General features: G+C 25.7%; 2 protein-coding genes across 3 annotated transcripts; one reads left to right on the top strand and one right to left on the bottom strand.

Annotated features, from left to right (window-relative positions):
* Positions 1-499: 499 nt before the first annotated feature.
* Positions 500-8,123, bottom strand: LOC129984005 (uncharacterized). Its single transcript, XM_056093753.1, has 4 exons — positions 7,842-8,123; positions 6,960-7,256; positions 4,947-5,190; positions 500-2,657 (listed from the first exon to the last, which is right to left on the bottom strand). Exons 1-4 carry the CDS (start codon positions 7,924-7,926, stop codon positions 2,612-2,614), a joined length of 672 nt encoding a protein of 223 aa, XP_055949728.1. The 5' UTR covers positions 7,927-8,123; the 3' UTR covers positions 500-2,611.
* Positions 8,124-8,369: 246 nt separating this feature from the next.
* LOC129984437 (dystrotelin-like) lies at positions 8,370-27,828 on the top strand. Of its 2 annotated transcripts, none has more exons than XM_056094318.1 (16): positions 8,370-8,414; positions 8,582-8,648; positions 8,800-8,933; positions 10,252-10,459; positions 13,128-13,210; positions 13,314-13,390; positions 15,395-15,472; positions 15,568-15,673; positions 18,982-19,036; positions 20,113-20,224; positions 21,208-21,323; positions 22,200-22,284; positions 22,375-22,415; positions 23,571-23,712; positions 25,864-26,494; positions 27,545-27,828. In XM_056094318.1, exons 1-16 carry the CDS (start codon positions 8,408-8,410, stop codon positions 27,664-27,666), a joined length of 2,064 nt encoding a protein of 687 aa, XP_055950293.1. In that variant the 5' UTR covers positions 8,370-8,407; the 3' UTR covers positions 27,667-27,828. The 2 variants fall into 2 exon arrangements, with proteins under 2 accessions (XP_055950293.1, XP_055950292.1); XM_056094317.1 differs by having other exon boundaries at positions 8,382-8,506.
* The last annotated feature ends 94 nt before the right edge of the window (positions 27,829-27,922 follow it).

Here is a 27,922-nt window from a genome sequence, read left to right as displayed (position 1 = left end):
AGATTTGATACACAGCAAAAGTGTGAAGTTCCCCCCCCCCAAGTCTGAATATGCTTCTTTTCCTTCACTTTTTCTTGTCTGTTATTATTTGTTTAGGAGTGTGCTTTCAAATTGACCTATGATAGCATCTAGTTTAATATATATTTACTTTTTTATTATAGAAAGTGACATTGATTTTTTTTTTTCTAAAATGCAATTCAAATAATTAGAATTAGAACTTTGGGGCTCCTTAAAAATAAAGCAGCTTCTAAAAATTTTATTTCAACTGAAATATTTAATTTCAATTAAATTTTTGATTTAAGTTAAATAATTTTTTCAGCAATATTTGTTTCTGATCTAATGAGCAACCACAGAGCTCACAATCATTTTATTATAGATAAGCATTAATTCTCTAAATCTACCTTTTATTTCAAATGTAATTTAATTATGCAAAGATAGAGGTATACACCCTGCACATCTTAAAAAAGAGGTTTAATTGTTAAAAATAAAAACCATACAATTAAGGTGAATACTTTTAAATTTTATTTCAATATTGTTTAAATGATCATATGCAACAAATAATAAATTTGAAACAAGTAAATAGCATATAAAACATGTAACAAAAAATATATATACAGACATATACATTAATAATAGGAATTTCAAATTTTATTGCATGGCAGATAGATAGTTTTCAATTTATGCGTATCACAGAAATGCATATAATATTCATATATATACAATAATACACTTTGTTTAATTTGCTCACTCTATGAAAATGATCCAGCTGCGATGAATAAAAGCATGGCATTTGCAACTGAAATCACAGTAAGCACTTTGATTTAGATGCATTATAAAATATTAACAAAGTTTTCACTTTTCCTAGCAGTTATGCTCCTAGCACTTATAATTAAACATACACATAAATCATTCATAAGCAATTCTGCCAATTTTTTACAAATATATTTTACAACCAACACACAAATGAATTGGGAGATCCAGAATTTTGGAAAAGCAGCAAAATTAGACAATTACTTGCACTTACTTCGCATATGAATTAATTTCAGTATGCTTTGGAAGAAACAAAATATATGCTAAATGTCCTTTTTAATAACAACAGATGCATCACTCAATAAAAAATATGAATTTATAATTGGTAGAAACTTATTAGCAAAAAAGTACTATATATTTTTAACAACAGTTATTCAAAATTTTAATTATTAAAATGATATATAAGAAAAGATGGAATTTTTCCATGTACATTTTAGAGAAGAGTTACCTTAAAAAATAAACAAATATTTCCTTTATAAAGTGAAATAAAATCCTTAACCTGCCATTCATTCTTTTCTTAAATAATGAGATATAAGAATTTATAACAATATAATTCACAAAAAAGTTATAGAAGATATGTGATTAATAATTAAAAAATTCGCAATTAAAGAAAATTATTAAAACTGCAGCTTCTGGTATTTTTGATGATGCTTTAAAAATCTTTTTTTTCCCTCATCATTTAACTCTATCAAAACTGGAGAAATTAATAATAATAATAATAATAAAAAGAAGTACTGATGTTAAGAGAAACAGAACAGCATTTGAATAATATTCTTTTTTTTTTTTTTATTAAGTTAGTTATCTAAAACAATATATAAAACAATTTTTTAAAAATGTTATCTCATGCATGATTAAATAATAATTTCTTTTTGAGGAAAGGATTAAACATTGAAATTTTAATTGATTTACTAAAGGAATTCAATAAAAACATTATGTTTTATTTAATTAGAAAAAGTAGGGCAATGGAATGTTGAGGAAATATTGGTTAAAAATGATAAATGAGATTTAAATTTCTAAAGAGAAATAATAGAAGTCATTGCATTTACATTTCTACATTATGTTTGCCTAATTAAACAATTTTAAATGTATCCTATCTCATACTATATTGCACATTCCTACATTATGTTTGTATAACTTATACCATTGTTTTCTTATACCACATAATATATCAAAAGGGCATTTTATTTAAAGGCCCTTTTAATTTACTCAATATACTGTACAAAATGTTTATATTTAAATAAAATTAATGTGGAAATATTTTGCAAAGTATTAAAGATGCAAGTTAAACAATGTTTCCTTTTTCTTTGAACTAGACAAATAGTATGAATCAATCAATTTTATAAAAATGACTTTAAAAAAAAAACATCTATCATACAAAACAAAATAACCTATATTAAACAGTTGAGAAATTCATATTTTTCATTGAAGATTTGTACAAAGAAAAAAGCATAGTTGATCAAAATAGTTAAAATAAAAATTTGAAAGTTTTATCAAATTTACATTATATCCCTCACATGGTTAAATTTTGAAACAGTATAATTTAGAACTCTGGATCTACCAAAAAACATAGTATTAATAACACAATTTCATCCATTACTTGCTTCTTGCATGTAAATCTACCAAAAACAACAGTTAAAAGTCCATATAAAAGGTAAACAGCCAATATTTAAATGATGCTGGCTGTATATTATGGACAGGATTGTCAACAACCCGTACTGATGATGGACCACAGTTGCGAGTAAAAAAACTTATTATGCTGATATTTTCAATCTTTCTTTGAAGGGAAGACTTGCAGAAAACTTTATTCATCCCCACGCAAATATGGAAATTCATCATAATCCCGCTCTCTGGAAATCAAAGATAATTTTAACTTAAGCCAGTCAATTTTAACTGCAAATTTACATATTGCAATAGATTGTCTCATTTATATAACTAAATATGCCAATTATGATGGACAGAAAAAATATATATAGAAAGGATAAACAATCAGAAATTTCATTTCATGTAGGTAAAATTAGGCAGTATATTCTTTAGTAAGAATTAAAATTATGATGACTTAGATATTTAGAAGTTGCAATATTAAAAAATAATTAAACATATTCAGTTAATCATTAACCATAAATGGCATAGATATATTTAAAAGTGTTATGAAATGCATATTTTATATAAGTGGATTTATTTATGATAAAAAATAACCATGAAGTTCTAGTTCTCTGGAATGATAAATAATATAAATTGCAGACTGATGACATTTTGTTGAATGCATTTTTAAACCCTCTTAAGATAATAGAAAATACTTCAATTAGGTTATTGTTATCGAATCAAAATGCATTCATTTATTAAAAATAAATTACTTCAAAGATGTTTTGGAGATCAAAACATCTTTATTTTACTTTCTGTAAATGAATTTCAAATTTAGTAAGTGCTTTTTTCTGAAACAGAAAATTTCATATAGTGTAAGTAATAATATTTGAACTAATTACAGCATTGATAATCGAAATTAAAGATTTATTATTGTAAAATATGACAACGTTTATAAATACATTATAGATTTTTAGCTTACTTATTTTTAAAAAGCTTTTTTATTCTCAATTTATTATAAATTATTTTATTTCTAAAGCAAATTATTAATTTTATATTATTACCACAATGCAACAATGAAATACAACTTTACAAATGCAATCAACCATCAAAACTTCTCACAGGGTGAAGCATTTGTATAACAATCATAATCAAGATATTAAAAAAAATACATCTTGTTATGACAAAGTAAAAGTGAAGATAAAAGTATGTAATAAAATATCACAATATTTCATACCTCTTTATTCAAAGATAACTGAAATGGCAACTAATCAAATTTAGCTGAAAAGGTAAATAAGAATGATGCAAAAAATCATTAAATTACTATTTTTTAATACCAATCAATTTCAATTCCATGTGATATTTCGTTCCACCTGTATTAAATTCCTGTTTAAAAATTTTTAATGCAGTTTTTTTCTGAATAAATTTATATTTTGGCACATTTTAGAAAACTCTTAGCTTCTATCTTAGCATTAACATAACCTTGGTTAAAATTATGAAACCATAGAAACCAAAGGTATAGCAAATTATCTCATGTTGATAAGCTACTAAATCTCTTGGATAAAAAAAAATAAGACAGAGGTAATTATATATTTGATAAGGCAATATAATTTCTAAATACAAAACTACTCAACATAGCAATATTTAACATATTATGCAGAGAAAATTCTAAAAAAATAAGTATATCCTTTCTGATATGGTGAACATATTTTTCTTTTCACTTTAATAAAAAAAAAAAAAAAATCGTTTCATAGCATGATATCATCATGACAAATGAGATATTGTGTCTTTTAGAAATATTTCGTCAAGGTAAGAATTTGACTTGCATACTAATTTGGAAATGTTGGATATGTTAAATACATATCTATAGAATGCACTATATTTCACATACCACTGATAATGTCTTAATTATCTTATACCCATTATTATCTATAATATAATGCATTTTCTAAGATATTAGAAAGCAATTCATATTTTGCCACTTCATGCTTCTCTGAGATTTCAAAAGGCAATCTAAAGAAATTGAGCAAGCTAAAGTGATAGTGGTGTAAGTTACATTTTCTTTACTTTAATAGGAATAATAATAATAGGAACTGTAATTAATTCAAAGGAAAAATGCATCTTATAATCTTAAGGCCTGACGAATATAATTTTAATTGACATGAACTGAATTTTGTATAATGATTAAAATTTTAAATTTGAACTTTTTTGAAAAAGTAACTTAAATAACAATAACTTTAACCCATTTGGTTCTTACTAGAAAAAAGATTTCTGAAGAATAATTATTTTATTTTTAGATATTATCTTTTTAAAAAATGGCATGAATAAATGATGAATGTGAAAGAAAGAAAAATAATGAGCTGAAAAAGAAAGAAAAGATTAATTATGAAAATTATTAAAAGATGACAAAAATTCTAAGAGTTGAATCTTCCTAATCATATTATCATTGAAAAAAGTTAGTATTAAAACTTACATTATTAGTATTAAAATTTACTAATCAGATAAGAGAATGTTGATCCTTCTCCATTTTAAAGTATAAAATTATGTATACTCACTCAATTTCCAAAATTCTTCGTCGCCTCATTTGTCGATGTGAGTATTTTCTAACAGCCATTACAATGGTGACATTGATAATAAGAAAACCAACAATTCCGCAAACAGCTCCCAAAATGACACTTGATGATCGGACAGTTCGGACGTAATCTTCATCGCGGGAATAAAAATTTTCACGAGGAATGGAGCTGTGTCCATGAAAATTGCTGGAGGGCATGACATAAGTCAATGGCAAGGTCTTGGATCCTGCAAAAAGATAAACAACTATTCAATACCATATAATAATGCCAGGAAAACGAAGGTATAAAAATGATGAAAAATATCATTAAATGATAAAATAACAACTCAAAAAGTTAAGGTTAGAGAAAAAGGTAAAAACTGAAACTTAAATTACAATTTTTACAGCAATCTTTACTCAGTAATTTTAATATAATATAAAATGATTTCACAGAAATTTTGTATTTTAAAGCAATTTGAACAATAATGAGTTTCAGAGGAAAAAATCTAACAATTTTGCAGGATATCATATATGTTAAATCCACATCATATTATGTTTTATTAGCCCTTTAATCTTCTAGAATGCATGGTTTTCAATATGCAAGTAAAGAATAAGAATGTAAAAGTTAAATAGGCAAATATATATATATATATAAAAAAAGACTTTCCTTTGTCAGAAGTACTAAATATAAAATCATAGTAGTAAATCTATTTTTGAATCATCTACTAAAAGAATACAGCTACATAATACTTTAAGCATTTTAATATAACATAGCTAGAAGACATCAAACCTTTTTAAGAATTAAATAAATTAAGAGTATATCCATTTTTGAAGAAATTCATAAAAATTCTCATTTCTTACAATGCTATTTCTACATATTCATTAAATCATTTCATCTTTTATGCATTTTTTTGCTTTGTTTGAATAAAAATTATAATAGCCATGGGCAACAATGAGGGAAATTTATGCTTAAAAAATTTGTAGCATAAAAGTTCCAATTATTTATTTTTGAAAATATTATTAAAATTAAGATTTAATATTCTATTTCAGAGGTAGACAATAGGTTTTCTATTTCAGAAAACCTATTGTATTGTCAGAATGTATTATGAATCAAATTTATTTATTTTAATTTTTAATATGGATTATTAACTAAAAAGTAAAACCCCTGGGCAACATTGAAAATTTTTGAACTTAAGATATCATAATTTAAAAATATCGATTGTTCTAACTTATATTATGCATCTGGTCACTTTAAAATATCATAGAAAAATGATATTTTAATGTTTGAGCTTGAAAGGCAGTTTAGTTTGGATTAATCAAAGGAATTGTGCTAAATTACCTATACAAAATTAGTTTCAATTTTGAAGAAATCAAACACCCTAAGGTGTTGTGTTTGAAAATTATAATTTTTACAACTATTGAAAAATTTTCATTCTCAAGAATTTCTCCAAGTAATTTATCTCATAAATAAATCAATATTTCCAAAGAGCCAGATAAATTAAAGAAGCTAATATTAAATGAAATCTGACAACAGCTTCTTATTTATGACAAAAATACAATCTTATCAAACATCATCAAACTTTAAATTATAGTTAAGCAAATTCTATTATTCTTTCTCAAAATAGGGCTCTTAGAGAGGAGCTTTTAAAAATCACTTTTTAAAATCAATTGATGATCTATAATATCTGTATATTGCATATGGGGCAACTTATTTTATAATAAACATGTCTATCATATCATAACAAAACAGAAAAAAAAATAATAAAAATTCTAACTGCAGGATGATTAAGGACCCAATAATTAACTATTATAAAGGAGGGAAAATTCTACTGTTTCATTAATACAGGATATATGACTATCACATACAAACATTAAAATTAACTAAACATTTACAAACATTTAAAAAAAAACTACTGATACAGCAATTACATTAACTATAAAGAAAAGATTAACATTCATCATAAGAAATAATTAAGAAAATTTGAAACAAAATAAAGAAACTGCAGTATAAAGTTACCTGTTGTAAACTGCAGTGCATTTGACTGAATTTTTTCTTCTGTTCCATTGTGACAAACCATATGCATGTGATATGTCACATTATTCTCCAAATGGTTAAGTTTAATGATGTTTTCCTCTAAAAGCTGAATTCGAGTGAAAACTTGAACCTGTGTTACATCATCAACAGGCCCATATACTAATTCACAAGAGAGCGCTGATTTTAAGTGTTCATCTTTGAAGTGCCAATCAATTTCCACACTGTTAATGGACACATCATATACAGAGATTTCCAAAGATATGGGATTTGCTACTTCACCTAAAATACCAAATTATAAATTTAAATAATAACAATTATATAATTAGTGTCATTATAATATAAATTTGATTTAATAAGATTGGTCATAAATATAAATTAAAAGCACTGATTACAATAAATAAATAAATTTTATAAAGCATAAAACTTATTTGTTAGAAAAGTCATAAAGATATTTTAAAAAGATGTTATATATGCATCCAAACACACTTTGTGCAATTAATACTAACTAACCATAAGTATCTTCTTTCCATAAATTATATTTTCAATAATTACTTTATTCATAATAAATATTTATTAATAATGTGTTTTATTGCTGACATGCAATGTTCAGTTTTTAAAAAATATGTTTTATCTAATAATATAAGATAAATATTAATTATTAACATGTAAAGACTGTAAAGTTTATAGAGGCATGAGGCTCACTTCAATATTTCAAATTTCTAAAGCAAATAGTGTGTAATTAATATAGTGTTTATTAATATTATTTCGGAATATTAATAGTTACGAAATGAACTACTATATCATTACTAAAAGAAATTATAACAAAATTTATTCAAATGAACATATGAAATTAAATTCACGTACTTAACTCAGGAGTTAAGGAAAAACACTGATGTATGAAAAGCGCTAAAGCTATTTTATAACGAAAGAAACTCTGCTGAAATTTCATCGCAACAGAGATTTGTGAACTCTTTGTTCACGAATTAATCATTCGTATAAGGATTGCGGAAGTTTGCAGAGATGAAATGTAAACAGATGACTGATCACAACAAAGTTCGCATAAGCATTGCATTTGACAACCGATCCGACCAACACACGAAAGATGTTCTGCTGCGATGCTATTTCTCTGTACTTTGCTTTTCTCAGGTGAAGAACCTGTTATAGATTTTGTTGCGGAAATAGAAGAGATGAGTTGAATCAATTCGAGAAAAAAATTATTTAGTCTTTAGCTTAACATTCTTTAAAGTTATTAAAATAATAATACTTGCAAACGTTCTTCATAAGAAAAGAGAATTCTATAATTCAAGAAAGTGAATAAAATCGAAAACAAGTATTTCCTAAATAACAATGCCATAAACCTGTCTTTCTAATGGGTCAGTTAACCAGATACTGCTGTAACTGCAACTTTCATATGCGCCCGCTATATTTAAATGTTGTGTATGTTCGTTACGAGTATTTGTTTTGATTTTTATTTAATCTTTTATTATTTTATAATTTTTGAAAAAGAAACATGATATCATGTTTCAAAGGTAATATTAAGTTCAAACAGTAATTTATAGTTTTGCTGAATCTGCATTCAAAATAATGTCATTTATGTTTTTCAGTCGCAGGTGGAGCTTCCGGTGTGTGGGAGAATGGAGTCAATAATACTCATGCAGCTGTTTATACCAGGTAAAATTAGCAAGAAAAGAGAATTTACAAAAACCATTATACTTAGTTTTATATCACAGAACAGATTACCATATGTGCTGTGAACAAATTTATATGTTTTATTATTTATTTAGACAAAAAAGTTTAAGGACTAATTGTCAATTTTTTTTAGTGTTTCAGATTTTGATCAAGATCATGCCCCTAAGATTTCAAAAATCATCGAATCCCTGAGGGACTATGATATTTTCAGATATTCTGCATACCGGACAGCTTTTAAACTCCGGACAATTCAGAAAGCTTCAAAATGTGAGAATTTTTAATAATTTATTTTTCTACATTTGATCCATATGCCTTCTTATTATTATTATAAAACTATCTTTTACAAATTATGCTATATTCTTTTAAAATTTGGATTACTTCCATTAGATTATTTAATAATAAAATATATTTGAGTAGTTTGAAAAGCTCTCCGATTATAAAAATGATTATTTTAATCAAATTTTTTAAAACTGATTTTATTAAAGTCGCATTTTTTATATATCTATGGGTATTAACATATTAATTGCTTGCCAGTAATTAATCACTGAAAATTGCACACTGTGCTTGTTTTCACTATGCTTCCCAATATGAAGTAATTATTTCCTAAGTACCATTTCATTTTGTCATTCATTATTTGTGTAGCAGAACCTTATTTTTTTAACAAGTAAAAATTTGTTTATTATTCTTTAATTTTGTGAAAGAAAATAAAATGCTTGGATATTTCCTTAATTCTTGACTAAAATTTTTAAGTTTTGCATTCAAATACCTTTCTTGCCAAAGTATCTCTTTGTAAATAGAAGGAAAAAAAAAAGTGTTTATGGTCTACAAAACTTGAAAATGAATAACACTTAAGTATGTTAACTGATGGCAATGTTAACTGAGAGGAAGTTAATTAAAATTAACCAAATTTTTATGAAATTCCTTGTGTAAGAGTTTTTTCCTGAATGTTTTTCTTTACAAATTTGAGAAAACCTGAAACAAGAAAATCCTATTAGATCCGTAGCTTAAGAATCTGCTTTTATTTAAACTTATGTGAATAATTATAATTTAATTGAGAATTTGATTCTTGTTTAACTGAGTTTAGGCTTTCACAATCTCTTATAAAATAATGTTTTTATACTTCTGAAAAATTTTGTTTTGCAACTCTGCCGAATAAAACTTATATTTGTACTAATTTTTAATTTTCCTCTGAATTAAATTGGGCTATGATTTTTCCTTAACTTTTTAAAAATGAAGTATTAGAATTTTAGATTGTATTTTGTTAACTAAAATTCAATTTTTAAATTTGATCTAAACTTATAAACTTAAATTTTAATAAAATACTACACTTTCCATGTATGTCTCTTTTGAATATTGTTTGCAACATATCTAAAACTTCAACAACCGATAACTTATAATCTGTTGAATAGCTAGAGTGATAGTTATTGGCTTCCATTCCTTAAAATGAAATTCTATTGCAATTATTTATCATTTTCTGATAAAGGAAATTTTTATTTCCATTTTTTTTTAAAATCAGAAGATGATTTTCTCCCTGAACTATGGATTTGTGTAAATGTTTTCTAATTTTATTCCTCTTTATTTTCAGTACACATGATTGAACTGTCTATGATTCATTCTTTGTTAAAAGATTATGAATGCAACAGTAATTCTTTAGAGGAAACTATTACTCTGGCTAAAGTTGAAAATCTTTTGTGTGCATTGTATACTGAAGCTAGCAAGAAAATTGGTATTACAGGAGAACCAAATACAATGGCTCTATTATTTCTTGCTTTTCTTCAAAATACTTTTTCTGAGTAAGTTATCTCTAATTTTTAGAATGAGTTAAAATATTGAATTGCTACCGCTAATAAAATTGCTACTGATTAAATTGCTACTGCTAAATTTTGTAAAATTACAAAATGAAACACAGAGACAAAGCTTCTCATAAACCATATTATTGAGGGGGGAGGCATGTTTGATACATTTTATGACATCAGGTTTTTATAAACTTCTTTTGCTCTTGATCTCATTTTCGGATTAAAGTCAAATTTTATTTTCATAAAATTATTTGAAAATAAATCAACTATTATTAAAGAGGAATTTAATTTAAAATAGTTACTATGTAAATTTTAATGTTATAAATCAAGTTTATTTTCTTAATTATTTTAGAAGATGGAGCCTTAAAATTATGTCTACCATAATTTTATTTGCTGCAGTTAGATTTGAAACCTAACAGATGCCCTGTGATTCACTTTTTAATAATTTTCTATTAGTTCAGTAACAACTAAAATGTGTGCCGCATAGAGTATCCTTATTTGTCAGCTTCTTAGTGAAATGGTGCATATTTTAGAGACTGCTTTACTTATAGAAAAATGGTTCATACTTGGTGACATGAATAAAACATTTTTTATTGCCAGGGTAGTACCTCAGTTCTGTGGTATTTTATATTACCTAACTAATATAAAATACCACAGAATGCCATGAGATTGTGCCAAACAATTTAAGATGTAAAGTGACACAGTGGTTAAGAGGTAAGGGAAATGCTGATGTTCCCTTACAAAAATGTGATGTTAGTAGCTTTATGTTGACTTTTTTTAAAGCCAAATATGATTATGAAATAACATTTTGACATTTGATGATAATATCCTGAGTAATATTCTACTGCATAAGCATGTTTTATTGCTGATTAGCTAAGAAACTCTTTCACTGTAATCCATAATAGTACAGAGATGTTTGAAAAAAAAAAAGTCCATAGGTTTTAACTACTTTTTTTTTTTTTTTTTTTTTTTTTATCTTGGAAGATTTTATGCAACTATCATATTACTATTTTTTTGAAAATAGTATTCTATTCCTATAGTGGCTATTTGCTTTTATATTCAGAACTTTCATCCACTAAAATATTTTTGAATTTGTGGTGATGCTTTTTTTCACATTTCAATTAAAATAGGATTATTTGTATTACATTTGAATATTTTATGCTGAATGAAGTGAGCAGACAAAAGTGTGATACTTAGGAGTTTCACAAAGTTAATAACATACTTGCTGTAAAAGCAGATCAGGGCAGAGTGAAAAAAAAAAAACAGAAAGAAGCATGGACCTTTATAAGTCTATGGATAATTTTTGAACTGATATTTACATGCAATTAACATTTTATTGCAATGTATAATTCATATTAGGTTGAATTATTTGTGTTTCCAAGTTATTTTTTTTTTAAATTTGGAAATTAGAATTCTATTAATTAAACAAAAATTAACATATTGCAGGGGTGTTTGTGCTCCGGGGAAACCCCGGAATTCCGGGGATTTTGAACTTCGATACCCGGAAATTCCGGGGATCGTCGTTCAAAAGGAAGTAGGAATAATAATGAATTATTTATTTTGATCTGGGTAATTTTGTTTGCTTTGAAAGCAGAAAACGCAAGGTCAGTGTGTGTGGTGAAAACTTTTCCTTTCTTTGTCCAAAGGCAGTGATAATGCGTGAAAAGGGGGAAAAAACTTCTTTTTGTTCTTTCCTTATTGCGAGTTATGACTCATTCCCCCGGTTCTCGGACATTCTCTTCTGGATTCTTTTCGGCAAGTAGGCGCGGCAGAAAAAAAAGGGAGAGACTTCGTTCGACCAGATGTGCGATCACGTGACCTGGGTTCAAAGGTCTTAATTTTGCAAAATTAATGGTTATTAATTTTGCAAAAAAAGTAATTCATTGAACTTTTATAATTAGGTCATTCAATACTTCATAAATGTAATTTTTCATTTCTCCCCCCCCCCCTTCTCGAAACTCCAAAATGTCGGTAGTAAGTCCGTAAAGTTTCAGGGGATTTTTTGGGGTCCCACAAACACCCCTGATATTGGTTCAGTATTTTTTCCTCCCCCCCCCCTTCCTCCTTCAAGTATGAAGTCGACCCTTGGATAATATTTTAAACATTGTCCCTTCTCCGTAATTCTGAAATAGTAAAAAACTTGCAAATATTTTTAAGAATCTTAACATTTTAATTAAATACATTAAAAAATCGACATACTGTATCTTGCAGATAATTCAATTTTCTTTTAAATAAAATAAAACATTTTGCTATGCATTTTTAAATTTGAAAGAAAGAAAAATGGATGCTCATGAACTATTACTTAATCCAATATTTGTTTCTTGATTTTTTTTAAAGCTCTTTTCTGAACTATTTGTTATTATTTTATTGTTGATGACATAAGGTCGAAAAGAAATAAAAATAAAGAATTGAATTAATCACTAAAAACAAGCAAAATTTGCATATTAGTGCAATTATATATAACCTGAGTTAAAAATCTGATTTGGGGATCTCCAAATCTTTCATTAAATAAATTTTAAAAAATCCATGATAAATTGATGATTGATTGAAACATAATTCAAGTGGCAAGCATATTTTTCAAAAAACTTTGTTCATCAACCAATCATGAATTATATACCATTTGATCTCATTTTATTTGTTTCTAACATTTTATGCATATTTTCAGAAATGATAAAGCCTTGCTATTTATTCAAGTGAAGGTTGCTCTTACTTTGTTTTCATCTGCCAAACTTGCAGAAAAATACAAATGTATGTGATATACTGAAGTAATGTATATTTTAAAAATAAATATGTGAAAGGTTTTGAATTATAAACAAATATTCTACTATAATTTTCCTTTTATCTTTCATAGATTTTTTTCATTATTGTTCTGATGGATCTACAATTAGTAAACAAAATCTCCAGGTGCTACTGAATTCTTTATCTAAGGTATGCTATATGGCTGCATTCAATTAATGAATTTAATAGTTTTAAATTAAATGAACTTCATGTTTTTTATGCATATTCTTATAATGCATTATAATTGCTTTGTACTGCACTACTCTATTTTGTGCCTTTTATGAATGTTTTTTACTTCATATAAGTATTTGCTGCTAAAAATGATTTATTTGAAATAGTTCACTTGATAATTGTTTTATAGCTTGTGTTTACAATATCTGTAGAGATACAAACTGGAAGAACTCTGTAGAGCTATGAATTAATACTAAAGATTATTTTAGAGTCAGAAAAGAAATGATTCCTGAAATATTATAAAATGTGTGTGTGTGGGAGGGGAGTGGAGATGCGTGATTATGCATTTTAATTTGTAATATACCTTAGCACCTTATTATTTTTTCTTGACCAGTAATTGCTATTAATATTATCTAGATCAAGTTTAATTTTAATTGTCCGATGCTGTTAATATTGTTGTCATATATTATATATTTTTGAATAATCTTTGCTGATCAATACAATTCATTAAATGATTTTTAAATCAAATATAATATTTAATAACATTAACTTGAACACACTTATTTTCAATTTTTATATGAATAAATAGTTAAAATTTGTTATCAAAAGGCTTTATAACATCTAAATTTTTATACTAAATTTACAATATTTTTAATACTGTTTTACTGATGACAATACTTTTTTTTATTCAGATTTGTATTTTTATTATCTGCATTGCTTTCATTTGCTTGAATGATATTAAACAAGAAAACAATTTTTATATTAATGCTATTTCAGTTCGTTTTTACTGAAAATTTCCTTTTTAAAATTTTAAATATTTTAAATGGCAACATATTTTTATTAATTTCTGAAAAAGTGATATTTTAATTGTCTACCTATTTTCTCATTTTAACTCATTTATTTACAATTTGTCAATATAATTATCATAAGGTGATTATTACCAACAGTTTATAGACAAAAAATAATTTCTTTATTTGCTTATTTCAACTTGTATTATGGTTCTCTGATGTACTCAACATTTTGTGAAGTATTTTGTAATTTTTGAACATTTGTTTGATATTACAACCTTTTCACACAAGTTATCCAAGTTATTCATGTTACATTGGCAATCATAGAAATAATTCTATAGAAGAAAAATAGTAACATGTTGGTAAACATATTTCTATCCAGAATATAATTTACCTATATGTATATGTGGTATTTTGTTTCTTTTCTGTTTTTTATTTTATTTTTTATACATCTACACAAAATAATAAATCTAATAAACCTTTAATAAAATAAAATAAAATAAAAAACCTTTTTAAAGTTAGTTCTTATTTTGAAAGTATCTGCATTCATCTGAAACAAAAATGCTTTGCTAAATTTATGCTTTTTTTTTTGTTATTCTTTTTGTGTGAAAAAATAATTAAAAAAATTAAAATTTCAAAAATTTAATGTAAATTGTTATGTCAAATGTTTCATTTAAAATTATGTAATAAAAAGAAATCTTATATAATTTTTGCTAGATAATAAAATAAATAAAAGAATTAATAGATAAGCACTATTGTTATTATTTCATTTTCATTTTCTTTTAACCAATTGTTGGTTAAGTTATTTTTAATGAATAAAATTTTTTAAAAATTGTCAAAAAATAGCAATCTTTTGTCCAGTACCTCTCATTTTTTTAAATCTACATTATTGATGGGAAGAATTATTCTGTAATGATATTCATTAGGTTGTTTAAAGTTTTTCACAAATACAAATCAATAAATTCCAAATGAATTATTAGTGTACATACATGTTTTCTGTATATAGGGATGCATTTTATATATAGGGATTAGTTAATGCATTTTGTGTCATTCATGTAGCCAATATTTTTAATTCATATGCTTTATAGTTACACTCTTTATGAATGAGAAAAAAAAATCAAATGTATGGTGATAATGTATGCTCAACATACATAAAAAATTACTTTTTAGATAGATTTAAAAATTTACTTTATAGATAGCTGAAATTGTTGGAGAACAAGTGACTTTTGGATCTCATCTAGTACCAGCTGCTGTTAAAAATTTACTTAAATTTGTAAGTATATTTATCTAGGATGTATGGAATTTTTTTTCTTTCCCACTTTCAAATACAAACTAATTTATTTAAAATCTTTTAATGTTTGTTTTCAGAGTAAAGGTAAGATTACTTTAAAGAAGTTTCAGAAATGGCTTTTATTGGAACCACAAACTTTGGTATGGATTTCAACACTCCATAGAATTTCTTCATCCGAAACAAGTAAGAATCGCTGCATATTAAATACAACATCCCCTTTCCACATTTACATCACAATTTTTATGATGAGTTACTTTTCCTTTATTCTTATATCAGGAATTTGAAGGCTTCTTTTCATGAGATGTATATCATATTTATGGTATTAATGATTTGTTTTGAAATATTATTATGAGTGTAAAAATTTTGGAGATATAAAAACTAAGTTCTTGAAAGTTGTTATATGTTCATTTTTTCAAATTTATATATATATATATATATATATATATATATATATTGAATAATAGAAACTTGAAAAAGCTTGGAGTTACTTTATTGTACTGTGGTGGTGGGAAACTTTTCTTGTGATGGTCGGAACGACGTCGCTTTCATTTCATCAGAAATTCTTTTATGTTAGGCACCAATGTAGTGGCGGAAAAATTTTCTTGTGATCGTCGGGACGACATCACTTTCGTTTCCTCACAAATTCTTTTCCGTTGGGCGCCATTGTGGTGGCGGGAAACTTTTCATGCAATGGTCGGGACGATATCACTTTCGTTTCTTCACAAATTCTTTTCCGTTGGGCGCCAATGTGGTGGTATGTAGATTATTATGATCCGTGCAGGAAGCAACAGGACGAATGTTTTTAGGAACATTTCTTTTAATAATCACATTCACACACTAAACAAACACAAAGACAAGACATTCACGTGCACGGCTTCACAGTTCAGTGTCACTTCTCATTCTAATTACAATCGCAATGCACTATGGGATGGCCTAATCAGGCATCGCCATTTAGTATCCAAAAGAGAAGATAAGAGTAATGTAACTGCTACAGTACTATATCCTATGTTTTTCCCCATGAAGCCTAAGTACTTGGTAACTTAATATTACAAAATAAGTTTATCATGATCCATTTTGTCTTCACAATAATTTGTACATTTTTTTTATGCTTGATCACAACTGAATTATGCAGTTACATCAAATATGGCATTTTAATGGAGCAGAGGTCAAATATAGTAGTTTAATTTTTTCCTCTATTCAACATTATATTTTCATAATTTCTATATTTTATGTTACCATTAATGTTAAATAAAAGCAGCAACTTTGCTGATTTGAAAATATCATCAAATTTGTGATGAAAGCAGTAAAATTTTTTAAATAACAATCACGTAGCTAAAGAAAATATTAATATAATGTAATTTTTCATATAGAAAATGTTTTTCATAATTTTCTCAAATATAGATACTTAAACTTTTTGAAGATACTAAATTGTTACTTTTGGATTCTGCATTATGAATCCATGACAAAATAACTAACTAAATAAATAAAGAAACAAAAGATATTTGCTTTCCTCAAAATTTTCCATTTAATTAGACAAAAAGGAATGAATTTGTTAGGTACTGCATTGGATAATTTTTTGAAATTACGAAGATTAATTTTTCTCTTTGATTCTTTCTTTGAAAGATTCTTTCTCTTTTCTTCATCTCTCTTTAAGGAAAGGAATGATTTATTTGCATATCTTTCTCTGCATAAATAAAACAAACCATATATTAATATGCATATATATGAATTAATTTTAAAATTTGGCATAAATTTGCAGAATTTTGTATGCAACTGAAGTTAAATTATCATATATGCATAATATCCAACAAATATGGAATTTCCGTAGTTATTCGGTGAAACTATGGAGTTTTGGATATATAGTGAAAAATTACGGGAATCTATATAAAAGACCAAAAATACCTTCTTTCTGAAACTTTGCTCAAGAATGCTGGCAGTGAAGAAAAAAAAAATTTAGCATAATTATGGGGGGGGGGAATGGAATCTCATTTTAGCATGAATACAAAAGTGCTGAAGTCATCCACATTATAAAAATGCATATGGGTGATTATTATAAAGTTAAACTGAGCAATGATAACTTTAAAATAGTGCTTATTATTTAACAAAAAAATTTGTAAATATCTAACAATTTATTTGATCATCAAAATCGTGTAATACCATTTTTTTCCAGTCTTTCATTTATATATTTAGTCAATAATAAAAGTCTGTTAAATAGTTTTAAATAATGGTTAAAAATATGTGTTTTAATTAATTAAAATTCTTTGGAAATATCTATTCTTCAATAATTTGTTGATACTACATTGAATGTAATAAATCTTTAAGAAGTGCTACTGATAACTGGGTAACCAATGTTAGAAAGTATGTATATGAAAGATTTTGAAATTTTTTTTATGAAGAACAATTTAATATTTATTGAATAAATATTAATATTTACTATATACACACATACATAATATTACTTTATCTGATAAATGTTTCGTATTTGAAATGATATTTCAATTTTGTTTTACCTTTAAATTTCTAAGATTTCTTGAGTTAAGGGTTGCAAGTTTACTACAAAACAATTTTGATACATTCTCTATATTTTTTTAATGTTATAACTGATGATTATATATGATTAACCAATAAAAGTTTAAATTTATATTTTTTAAGCTTATCAGTACAAACCATAGAAAGTCTCTCTCTCTCTATATATATATTTATATATTCTTTCTTCTAGTACAGGTTTTATTTTCATATTGATATAAAAATTTAACAAACCATATATATTTATGGAATAAAGTGTCGTGTGGTTGTTACATATAGAAGTAGCATTGATTTGATTGTTGAAAATAAATCTGAAAATTAAATTATCTATTTAATTGTATTGTTCATTAAAATCTATTTTGATGTATTAATACTATTAAAATATTTTATTTTTCTCTTATTAATAATTGAACAGGAATAAAATTAATAATGTACCATTATTAAGATGACATCTACAGATTTATTATGCCTTTTTTTTCCCTCGTACAATAATCATTTCTGGATTTTAAGAAACCCTAATTTTAAAACTTCAATTTATTTCATATCTGTGAGAAAATTCTATTGATGACAACAACACTGCCAGCTTCACTCCAAAATCGTTTGTTGTTAAATAAATTGCCTAGTAACAAAACTAGTGAACGAAAATTTTTAATTTTAAAAAATGGCTTCAAGCTAAAATCGAACAGGTAGTATAATTTACAATGACCCTTACTTAGCATTACTGACCCTAACTTAGAATTATTAAATTTATATTAATGGACTTAAGAATGTCCATAAATATAAACTTAAATAATTTTTTTTTGTGTGTGTGTTTATATTAAAGACGTATACTCTGTAAATCTGATTCTAATTGAATTTGCAAAGTTAATTAATAGATTTTTATTCTAAATTAAAATGAAAATGTTTGTTTCGTCAAATTCATTATTTAAATAAAAATAAATATTCCAATCTTTTTAATTTTTCAGCACAACATTTTGTTTCTTGCGATTACTGCCGAATAAATCCTGTGGTTGGTCTAAGGTAATAATAAAAGTTTTCTAGTTTCTGACTGCATCTGTTGTGTTTAAATAATGATACATAATATTGTTTTTGTGATTGAATCTTGTTTGGAATTTTCAATCATTTGATCTTTTGTTATCTGCTTAGTATCACTTTTACATTAGTATTCAGTTATCTGTGCTAACTTTTTCTTTATAATTCTGCAATTTGTTTGATTAAGGTAAACAGGATATTTTTATAACTTTTTTAAAAATCCAGTATTGTTTCAGCTTAAAAGCAATTACCAGTGATCATATTTAAGCTCCTATTTGTTGAAACTAAAAAGGTTAATGAATCTATTTGGCATGAAAAGTGTTCACTCATTTTGAAAATAAAGTAATAAGATTTCTGCACTGTGATTACTTTATGATAATGCTAATTTATTTTGCGATTACTGATGTTTTTTGCAATATTCTGCTAAAAACCCATAACTACTAATGCTATTGCAGTCGATAGCAGAGAAACATTTTTGTCTTTAAAAAATAACAGATAAACAGTTTTTTTCCTGGAAATGAAACTGATTTCCTTAAGTTGGCATTTATTTAAGCACTTTTTAATATGTTTAAAAGCATAAATGTTCTTTTCTAAGAAATATTTTTGTGCCTATTTCAAGGGGATTATGTGTTAATAGAAATTATTCTTTCAAAATAATTATGTGGCAAGTTAAAATGTTTTTAACAAATCAATCATTTTATTGAATAACTCAAAAGGATATTTAAAGCTATATACATTTTTTTCTATGGCTTATAAGTTTTATTCTTGAAGGAACACTAAGCCTTACTTCTTATTGTTAAAATTTTGCAGATCTGTTTTCAGTGAATGATTTTTTCTACGGTATCTTAAATGTCAAAATTGCTGCTGTAGCTTCAAAAGAAAAATGGTTAAAATCTTTTTAAGAAAGAGTTTTATTTGAATACATATTTTCAACTAGGCTTCTAACTTACTTTTTCTGAAGCATTTGATTCTTTGTATGTTTTGTCATTTTAAAAAATTTAAACGTCCACGATAGTTGCTTTGAAAAATATGTTGCTCATGTTTTGTGCTCTGAATTTTTTTAGATACAGATGTTTGCAATGCATTAATTACAATCTTTGCCAGAATTGTTTCCTTCGTGGTCATCTTAATAAAAGACATAAAGAAAGACATCAAGTGCAAGAATTTGTCCATCCCGTAAGCATTTCATTTTATGTCGAGAAGTTTTGTTCCTCTATTTATAATTTTTCATGTCATTTTAAAGATTTATGTGTTTTTACATAGCCATTTACAATAACTTATTTTTAATTTTTATGATACATTTGAAATACAGAAATTTTTCTCTGAACATACTCTATCCTTAAAAAATGCCTTTAAAAAATGATATTTAAAATAAGGGGGGGGGGAAACAAATGTATAACAAAATGAAGAAGTTATAGTATAATATCTTCAATGACTAGAAGTAATTGTGCATTTTTCTAACATAAATCATCAATTTTGTTTGATTTCAAAAATAGTAAATTTATCATTTATTTTAATAGAAATTAAGGTTAGAAATATGCACAATTACTTCTAGTCATTGAAGATATTATACTATAACTTCTTCATTTTGTTATACATTTGTTTCCCCCCCCCTTATTTTAAACATATATAATCCTAAATTTGTTTTAATTTAGAAACAAACTAAATGAAATGTTTATATTTCTGTGCATACTCTTCAAAATTTTTCAATATCTTTAGTTTTATTAATATATTAACTTCTATCTGTCTTTATAAATAATCATATAATCTCTACATCTAATTAAAATTTTTAAACATTTAAGGATTATTTTTGCTTTTTATAAGAATTGATTTTTTTTTTATTAATGCTCTGGTTTAATTTCTTTAGAATTCTTTTTTCTAATTTATTTCATTCTTTATATTTGATGCTCATTTTGGTATTTTGTGTGGGTGTCTGCCTGTATTTCACAAGTTCTTGAATTTTGTTGTATAATTGTTGATACTTGTTATCTATTTTATTTTCCTATATTAAAGAGCTGTTTTTAATTATTTATTTGTCACTTTTTAATATAAGCATATTTATTGGACATCATTACTTTATTTATGCATTTTATTATTTTTTAAATTTGAACTTTTCCCTCTTGTGAATTGCAATAATGTCATTTACATCATGTTTTTAGGCTTCTACTTGGGAAGAAACAAAAGCTACTGTCAATGCACTTAAGAATAAGTTGCCATTTGCCCAGTGCTCCACTAAGCCATATTTAAGTTTTGATGAAGAGAGTATATTTGAAAGGTAAATGTGAGGTTCTTTCATAAAATAATTTAACTCCAAAATATACAATGTATTAATGTAGTGAAATAGTAATTGTACAGACTGGCGTTCTTTTAATTTTTATATTTCCTACATCTTCCATACCATTAAAAATATCTTCCTTAGACAAAAGTTATTTTTATTCATCTTTCTAAATACAGGTCAGTACATTATAAATGTTAGTTATGTTTTGTAATACATATTTTAAAAATTTATTGCAGAAAAAAAAAACCCCACATAAATAATACAAACTTAAAAATAATTTTTATATTTTACTTTGTAGAAAAATAAAATCATGCTCACTATATAGTATGATGCATACATTAAAAATAAACAAAATGTAACATATATAAGCTAATACTCGCAATAATTATTTCATCTTATGATTCTGTTCATTGATGTGAAATGATGGTCCTAAGATTAAAAAAAAAAAAAAAAAAAAAAAAAAAAATGGTAGTTTAAAAAATGGTAATTTAAAAAATGGCAAAATAAATTTATAAAAATTATGTAGTTTGGTTGAGTAGCTGAGAGTTATTACTACTTCTGAGAGTATGCATTTATTTATTGATTGCAAAACATTGAAGTTTACATGTATTGATATTCTGATAAAATTATTTATGTTGAATAATGCTTGAGAATATAAAAAAAAATGTAATAAATTGAGTTATTACTGTCTATAAAAAATCATGTTAATAATACTGAAAAAGATTTTAAATTGGGCAAAGTTTATATTTTAGAACAATTTAATGGGTATTTTATATAATAAAATTCTGATATTTTTGAAAATTTTTTAATATATTAAAAACATTTAAACATAAGACAGGCCATTTACTTATTTTTATTTATTTTTTTGTTCAGCATGAGAGAAGCAAGCAAAGATTCATTCAAGAATTCTTTGATAAATTTAACTCTGAAAAAGAACACAGCAGCTTATATTGTTAAGGTAATTGCGTTATTTCTAAATAATTCTTAATTTTTAATATTTTAATTTTTTTTTTCATTTTCTGAAGTTTTTTTGATATTTTAATTGCAGGAGTTATCAAGCATTATTAACAAATTAGAAGATGATAAAGAGTAAGTATATTATATGGCTAAATGTTTTAATGTTACTAATTGGTTTGAAACTTTAGGAATTTGTTCATAAATATCCATGCATGTATTTTCTTTCAAAATATTTACTCATTATTTGTTGAAATTGGAAACATCTGATCTAACTCAAGAGTCTCATAATGGTGATCAATGCAGCTGAATTCTTATTCTATATTGTTTCCTTTTCTATGTAATTAGTCCTTAAATTTCAACTATTGTCACTAAGTGATACATGTTTTTAAATTAATTTTTAAGTACAGTAGTCACCAACAGATGTTCATTTATCTACTAGCAATTATATGTACTTTTAATAACTTTTCTTCTTTTTTTATATTTAGCATTGTAGATGTATACTCATAATTAACAGATTAATTCACATAAAACCAGCATCAGTCTTCCAAATGTATAATTAAAAAAATTAAATTATTATAAACTTTCAATTAATTATATATTCTTTCCAATTCATTTTCTTTCATTATTTATTGTATTTTAATGCATTTCAGCATGATTTTCTCTGACATAGGAATATTTGCAAATTTATGCAAAAATTAATAGTAATTATTTATAGTTTCAAAATATTTGCAATAGTTGTTTATACAAAATGTTTACTGAAACAGTCTTCAATGTGTAACAGAGATCTAAATTTAAACAAAAGTACAGATATGGAAAATGTTAATTAGAAATCCTTAAATTTAAATTAAATTTTTTCATTCCTTTAATAGGCTAATTTTATATTCAAATACAGAAGTGTTATATGTATTATTTTCCTTAGTATTTTAAGACTATAGAAAACTGCTTCCATATTTAACATGAAATTAGTTTTCTGAATTATATGTACAAAAGTTCCTTTGAAAATTGGATTCGGTCTATATGTACTGTGAGGGAAAGTGAGAGTATTGGTATCTCCAGAACAAATCCTGTGAATCAGTCATTCTGACAAGGAGATTAAAGATGCCCCAATTTACTTACATTGAGTTATTTTAATTTTCTACTTAATGTCATTAAATTCTATAGATTTTACTGATTAATCTAAAAATATTATTTTTAAAGAAATTGATGAGTGTAAATGTTTACAAAAATGTAGCATTTGAATGCGATATGATTTATTCTAATTTAATCTCCATTGTATAAATGTTACAGAAAAGTCTTGGCATTTAATGATAAGGAAAATGAGTGTGATAATGGCCAAAAGAATCAAAAAGTTTTACCAAATGGAGAATCACTTCACAATTTCAAGTCAAATCTAGATTTGCAGTTAGCAAGATTGAAAGACCTTCTTAAGGTAAAGATATCAAAAGAATTCAAAATGCATTTATGATTTTTTTTTCTTCTTCTAAAATGAAGACTTTATATGCATTATTTTACTTTGTATATTGAATATTTTCACATAGCCAAATCATGCCTCATTAAAAAAAAAATTGTCACATGTTCTTGATAAATGTTTGTTTAAAAAAATTATGAATGGTAAATTTATATCCATTAATATATTCTCGCATTTTGTAGATATCTATGTGCTCTATACTAAATAGGAAGATTCAGGTTTTTAATAAAATTTTTATTTTATCAGGAAGTCCAACATATAATATATTGTTAAAATTCTCCTTATACGACTAATTTATTTGATTGTTATGCATTTAATTAAATTGGAACTCTATGTTAAAACAACAAAGAAAATTGAATATAAAAATAAAAGACTTTGTATAGTGTATATTAAATAGAAATAAGTTGAAATCAAAGTATGTTGACCATTATTATAAATTTATACAAGTTGGCCACACCACCGGGAAAATTTAGGGAATTTGAAAATATTCATAAAAAACGGGAAAATATAGAGAATTTTAAGTTTTTCCCCATCTAAAGATTGCAAGAATAAAAGATCATATTCAGTGTGTCGTCATAGCTTCTGAAATCGAACAATGCCTTTGGCGACTGCGTAATGCGGAAACTCGCCCATTTTCTATTCTCTTTCCCTTTTTTCTGTATAGATCAGGCCAGTTTCGATTTGCGAGACAGCTGTTCTTTTTCCACGAGATTCCTGAATTGTAGCGAATGTATCATGTATTAGAGCTTTGTAACATTTCTCTGGCAGGAACATTCAATCTGCGGAAGAAGCACTGTGGTGTTAAGTCTATTATATTTGAGTTTATTGAATGGTTTGTTCATTATTTGAGAAATTGTCAGCTTATTCAAAATAGATTAGAGATTTTTTTTAAAACAATGAACTGCTCAAATTCCATATTAATACAAATTGGACAGATAAAAAAAATTAATCTGGATTTTGCTGAATGTTTTAGAAGAATTCTGCAAAATCCATTTGTTGCATACTGCTCTGTTTGTAAGATAATAAGCCTAAATAACATTGGAAAGAAAGCACTTACTAGTCATGCCAAAAGAAGAAAAGAGTTGCCTTCATATAAGACTCAATGTTAAACTTAGTATCTAAAAGGAATTCAGGAAAAGATGACATATCAAATTTAATGTCGAAAAAAGCCGCTTTCGAAATTCTTAGTTAAAGATTAATCATATAAAGCTGAATTTTTATGAGCATTAAAATCTGTTGCATCACATATATTCACTGAAAGTGATATTCTAAAAAATGTACGCTAGGCCTTACAAAAATGTTGTACCTTATTAATTAAGGATTAATTCCATGAAGATGGCAGAAAAATTTTGCAGAAATTGATGCATAAATACATAAATAAAAAGAGTAATCTTGCTTTGTAATGTTTTTTATTAAGTACTCATTAAATGATTTGTATCATGAAATAATCACAATATCATAACAAAAATATTGTGTTTTATTTCATCCGAGTCCTTAATTTTGTGTGACTTAATTAAGGTCAGTCAAAGAGCATGAGAAGTAATATATCCCTCCCTCACCTTAATATATAAATTCTGTTTTTCTCAATTCTAGATAATAAATAAAGCAAAACTGTTCGTTTTTATATGTAAATATAAACATTTTATTTTAATACACTATTGTTTTGAATAATGTTAAATTCTTGTCTTTTTCACTCTTTAAATCATATTGCATTATAACTAACACATGAGTGCTATTCGGGCATTTTCTGTACATATCAAATATACATATAGGGAAAACCCAGGATTTTTTTTTTTTTTCCAATTTTGAATGGCAACACTGTCTGTAACTGTATTTATGTTAATAGAGTATATATTTGCAAGCTTTATGCTAGGAATAAAATGGACAATACTGGAAAAGTATTGATGTTCAAAGTTTAGCTTCAATACAGAATCGTGGATTAAAATAATTTCTTACTTTGAAATCTTGCTAAAATATTAAACATTTCCATGTTGATTTTATTCTGATATCTTCTCTAATCATGTAATGACAATTTTTTCATGTAATAATTGTTTTCTGATTCTAGCTGGTATATATTCATAAATATTGAATTTTAACTTATTTCTTTCATAGGACTTGCAAACCCCTGGAAGTTCTCAAAGAGAAACTGTAAACATTATTTCTCCTGTAGCCCATTTTCCATTCAACAAAATGGATCACTACTATGAAAGCACTCCTTTGAATTCGGCCATTGAGTTAAATAGAATGCAGCCTTCACTTCCAGTATCATGTTTTAGTGCCAATGAAGCACTGGAGAAGCAACGGAATCAATCTACTTCGTTAGATTTCACCAATGTTTTGAGTAGCTTCAAATCTCAAGAATTAACTGACACTACACATTTTAGCACTTCTGTTATCAGCAAGCCATTTGAGGGACAATCAGAAAGTGTTTCAATTGAACTCAGTGAATTTCTTAATTTTTCTAGTCCTTCAAACCTTTCAGAAAAGCTAGAAAGGCTTGATATAAGTAAACTGAGCCCCATTTATTTTAATTCTAGTAGTGGATTTGATGAATCTAAAAGCAAAAGTTCAGCTGGATACAATTTGTCTGTTACACCAGTGCGGGGTTCAGCATCTATTCCTTCTATGATAAAGACATGTTCTTCAACATTTACTTTAAATAAAGACCAAAGCTTAGAAGCCATGGAATTGGAATTGCAGACCATGCTTCAACAAATTGAAAGCTTACTTCCACACGTTTCAGGTAAATCATTTAATCAGTTTTTTTACACATTTTAGAATACAAACTTTTTTCTCTAGAATGAAGAAACATAATTTTGTCTTTTTATAACTAAATATTTCTAACAGTTTGTGTGGGTTTAAAAAGACATTTGAAATAAAAACCCTCATAATTCAAGTCAAGACAAAATCAGTGAAGAAAATTATAGGTTTTCTTTATGGAATTTTAGAAAACTGAATTAGTTGTTCATTTCAGCAACTTTAAATGGGAATCAAATAATCAATATTCCTCTTCTTTGATTTTATATTCCTTTTAATTTTAGCCTTGCATGTATTACGAACTTTGTTCTTTTTTTCCTAACAGAAACCTACTTTTAACGAACCATTACACAACATTTAGTAATTGTTTGATTTTTTTTTATAACCATGAGACTTCTGCTTAGTAGCATAAAATTATAAATGAATGTAATATTTTCCACACATCACTTATGATTATAAATAGAATTCAGTTTAATATATATTCTTATCTGGTTATCTAAGGAATTCAATAAAAACCAATTGCCTCGTGTTATAAATGATAAAATAAGGATTCAAATAGAAATAGTTTTTATTTCCACTTTAATTTTTTTTAAATATTATGACATTTTTAATAAATCACATATTATATAAATTGTTTGTTCTTGATTATGAAATGGTATTAATTACTATTGATAATACTTAAAGATTTCTTGATAGTAATTTTTTTCTGAAAAAACTATTTTCTTTGATATCTTATACTTTAACTTCATTTTATTGTGCAGTGACTGACATTACCGTATATTTAAGATGATTGTGGCATAACAGGAAATGAAGAAATTTATTTCGAGCAATATATTAATTATATCCCAAAATTTGAAGCAATACAAGTGGTTATTTTTTGAAAGTGGCATTCTACTCTGTAACACTGCAATAATTTTTCTCCTATTTGGAACAGTTAAGAACTGATTTATATTTCATTTATCACAAATTTAAAATTGTTTTAGGTCACTAATCCACTCCACTCTATTCTCAATGCAGTAAAATTTTCGTCTTTCAGGTTTATCCAATGGCTCTTTAGAGAAAGAAAAAGTTAGAAATGCTTTATCTGATATGGAAACGGCTGTCAAGAAATTATCCCATCTTTCACTTACAATATCTACTGGCAGTACTGACCTGTAAATTACATTAAGCAGAATTTGTCTATATGGTTTTTATATGCCAATTATCTCTCCAATTTGCTAATACTAACAAAGTATGATTTCACATATATTTTTTTCAGATACTACCTTATGTGAAAATGGTAAAATATCCTATCTGATTACTTATGCAAATCTTGCAGTATTATGGCATTTTATATATATATATATATATATATATATCGTTAGCAATTTTTTATATGCAGCTAGTTTCTTTAACAATGTTCCTACTCTTTTCT

Source organism: Argiope bruennichi, chromosome 9 (assembly GCF_947563725.1).
Source record: "Argiope bruennichi chromosome 9, qqArgBrue1.1, whole genome shotgun sequence".
NCBI classification, from domain to species: domain Eukaryota; kingdom Metazoa; phylum Arthropoda; class Arachnida; order Araneae; family Araneidae; genus Argiope; species Argiope bruennichi.
Note: the sequence above shows the minus strand (reverse complement) of the source record. Positions and strands in the feature narration are given on the sequence as shown.

Bases quoted from the DNA above. Each gene is read 5' to 3' on its own strand.
- LOC129984005 (XM_056093753.1), bottom strand. From the start codon at position 7,926: ATGAAATTTCAGCAGAGTTTCTTTCGTTATAAAATAGCTTTAGCGCTT. The intron at 7,257-7,841 runs GTACGTGAATTT...TTGGTATTTTAG, and splicing joins TTCCTTAACTCCTGAGTTAA to GTGAAGTAGCAAATCCCATA. The intron at 2,658-4,946 runs GTGAGTATACAT...TTTGATTTCCAG, and splicing joins CGAAGAATTTTGGAAATTGA to AGAGCGGGATTATGATGAAT.
- LOC129984437 (XM_056094317.1), top strand. The intron at 8,649-8,799 runs GTAAAATTAGCA...AATTTTTTTTAG, and splicing joins CATGCAGCTGTTTATACCAG to TGTTTCAGATTTTGATCAAG. The intron at 21,324-22,199 runs GTAAATGTGAGG...TTTTTTGTTCAG, and splicing joins GAAGAGAGTATATTTGAAAG to CATGAGAGAAGCAAGCAAAG.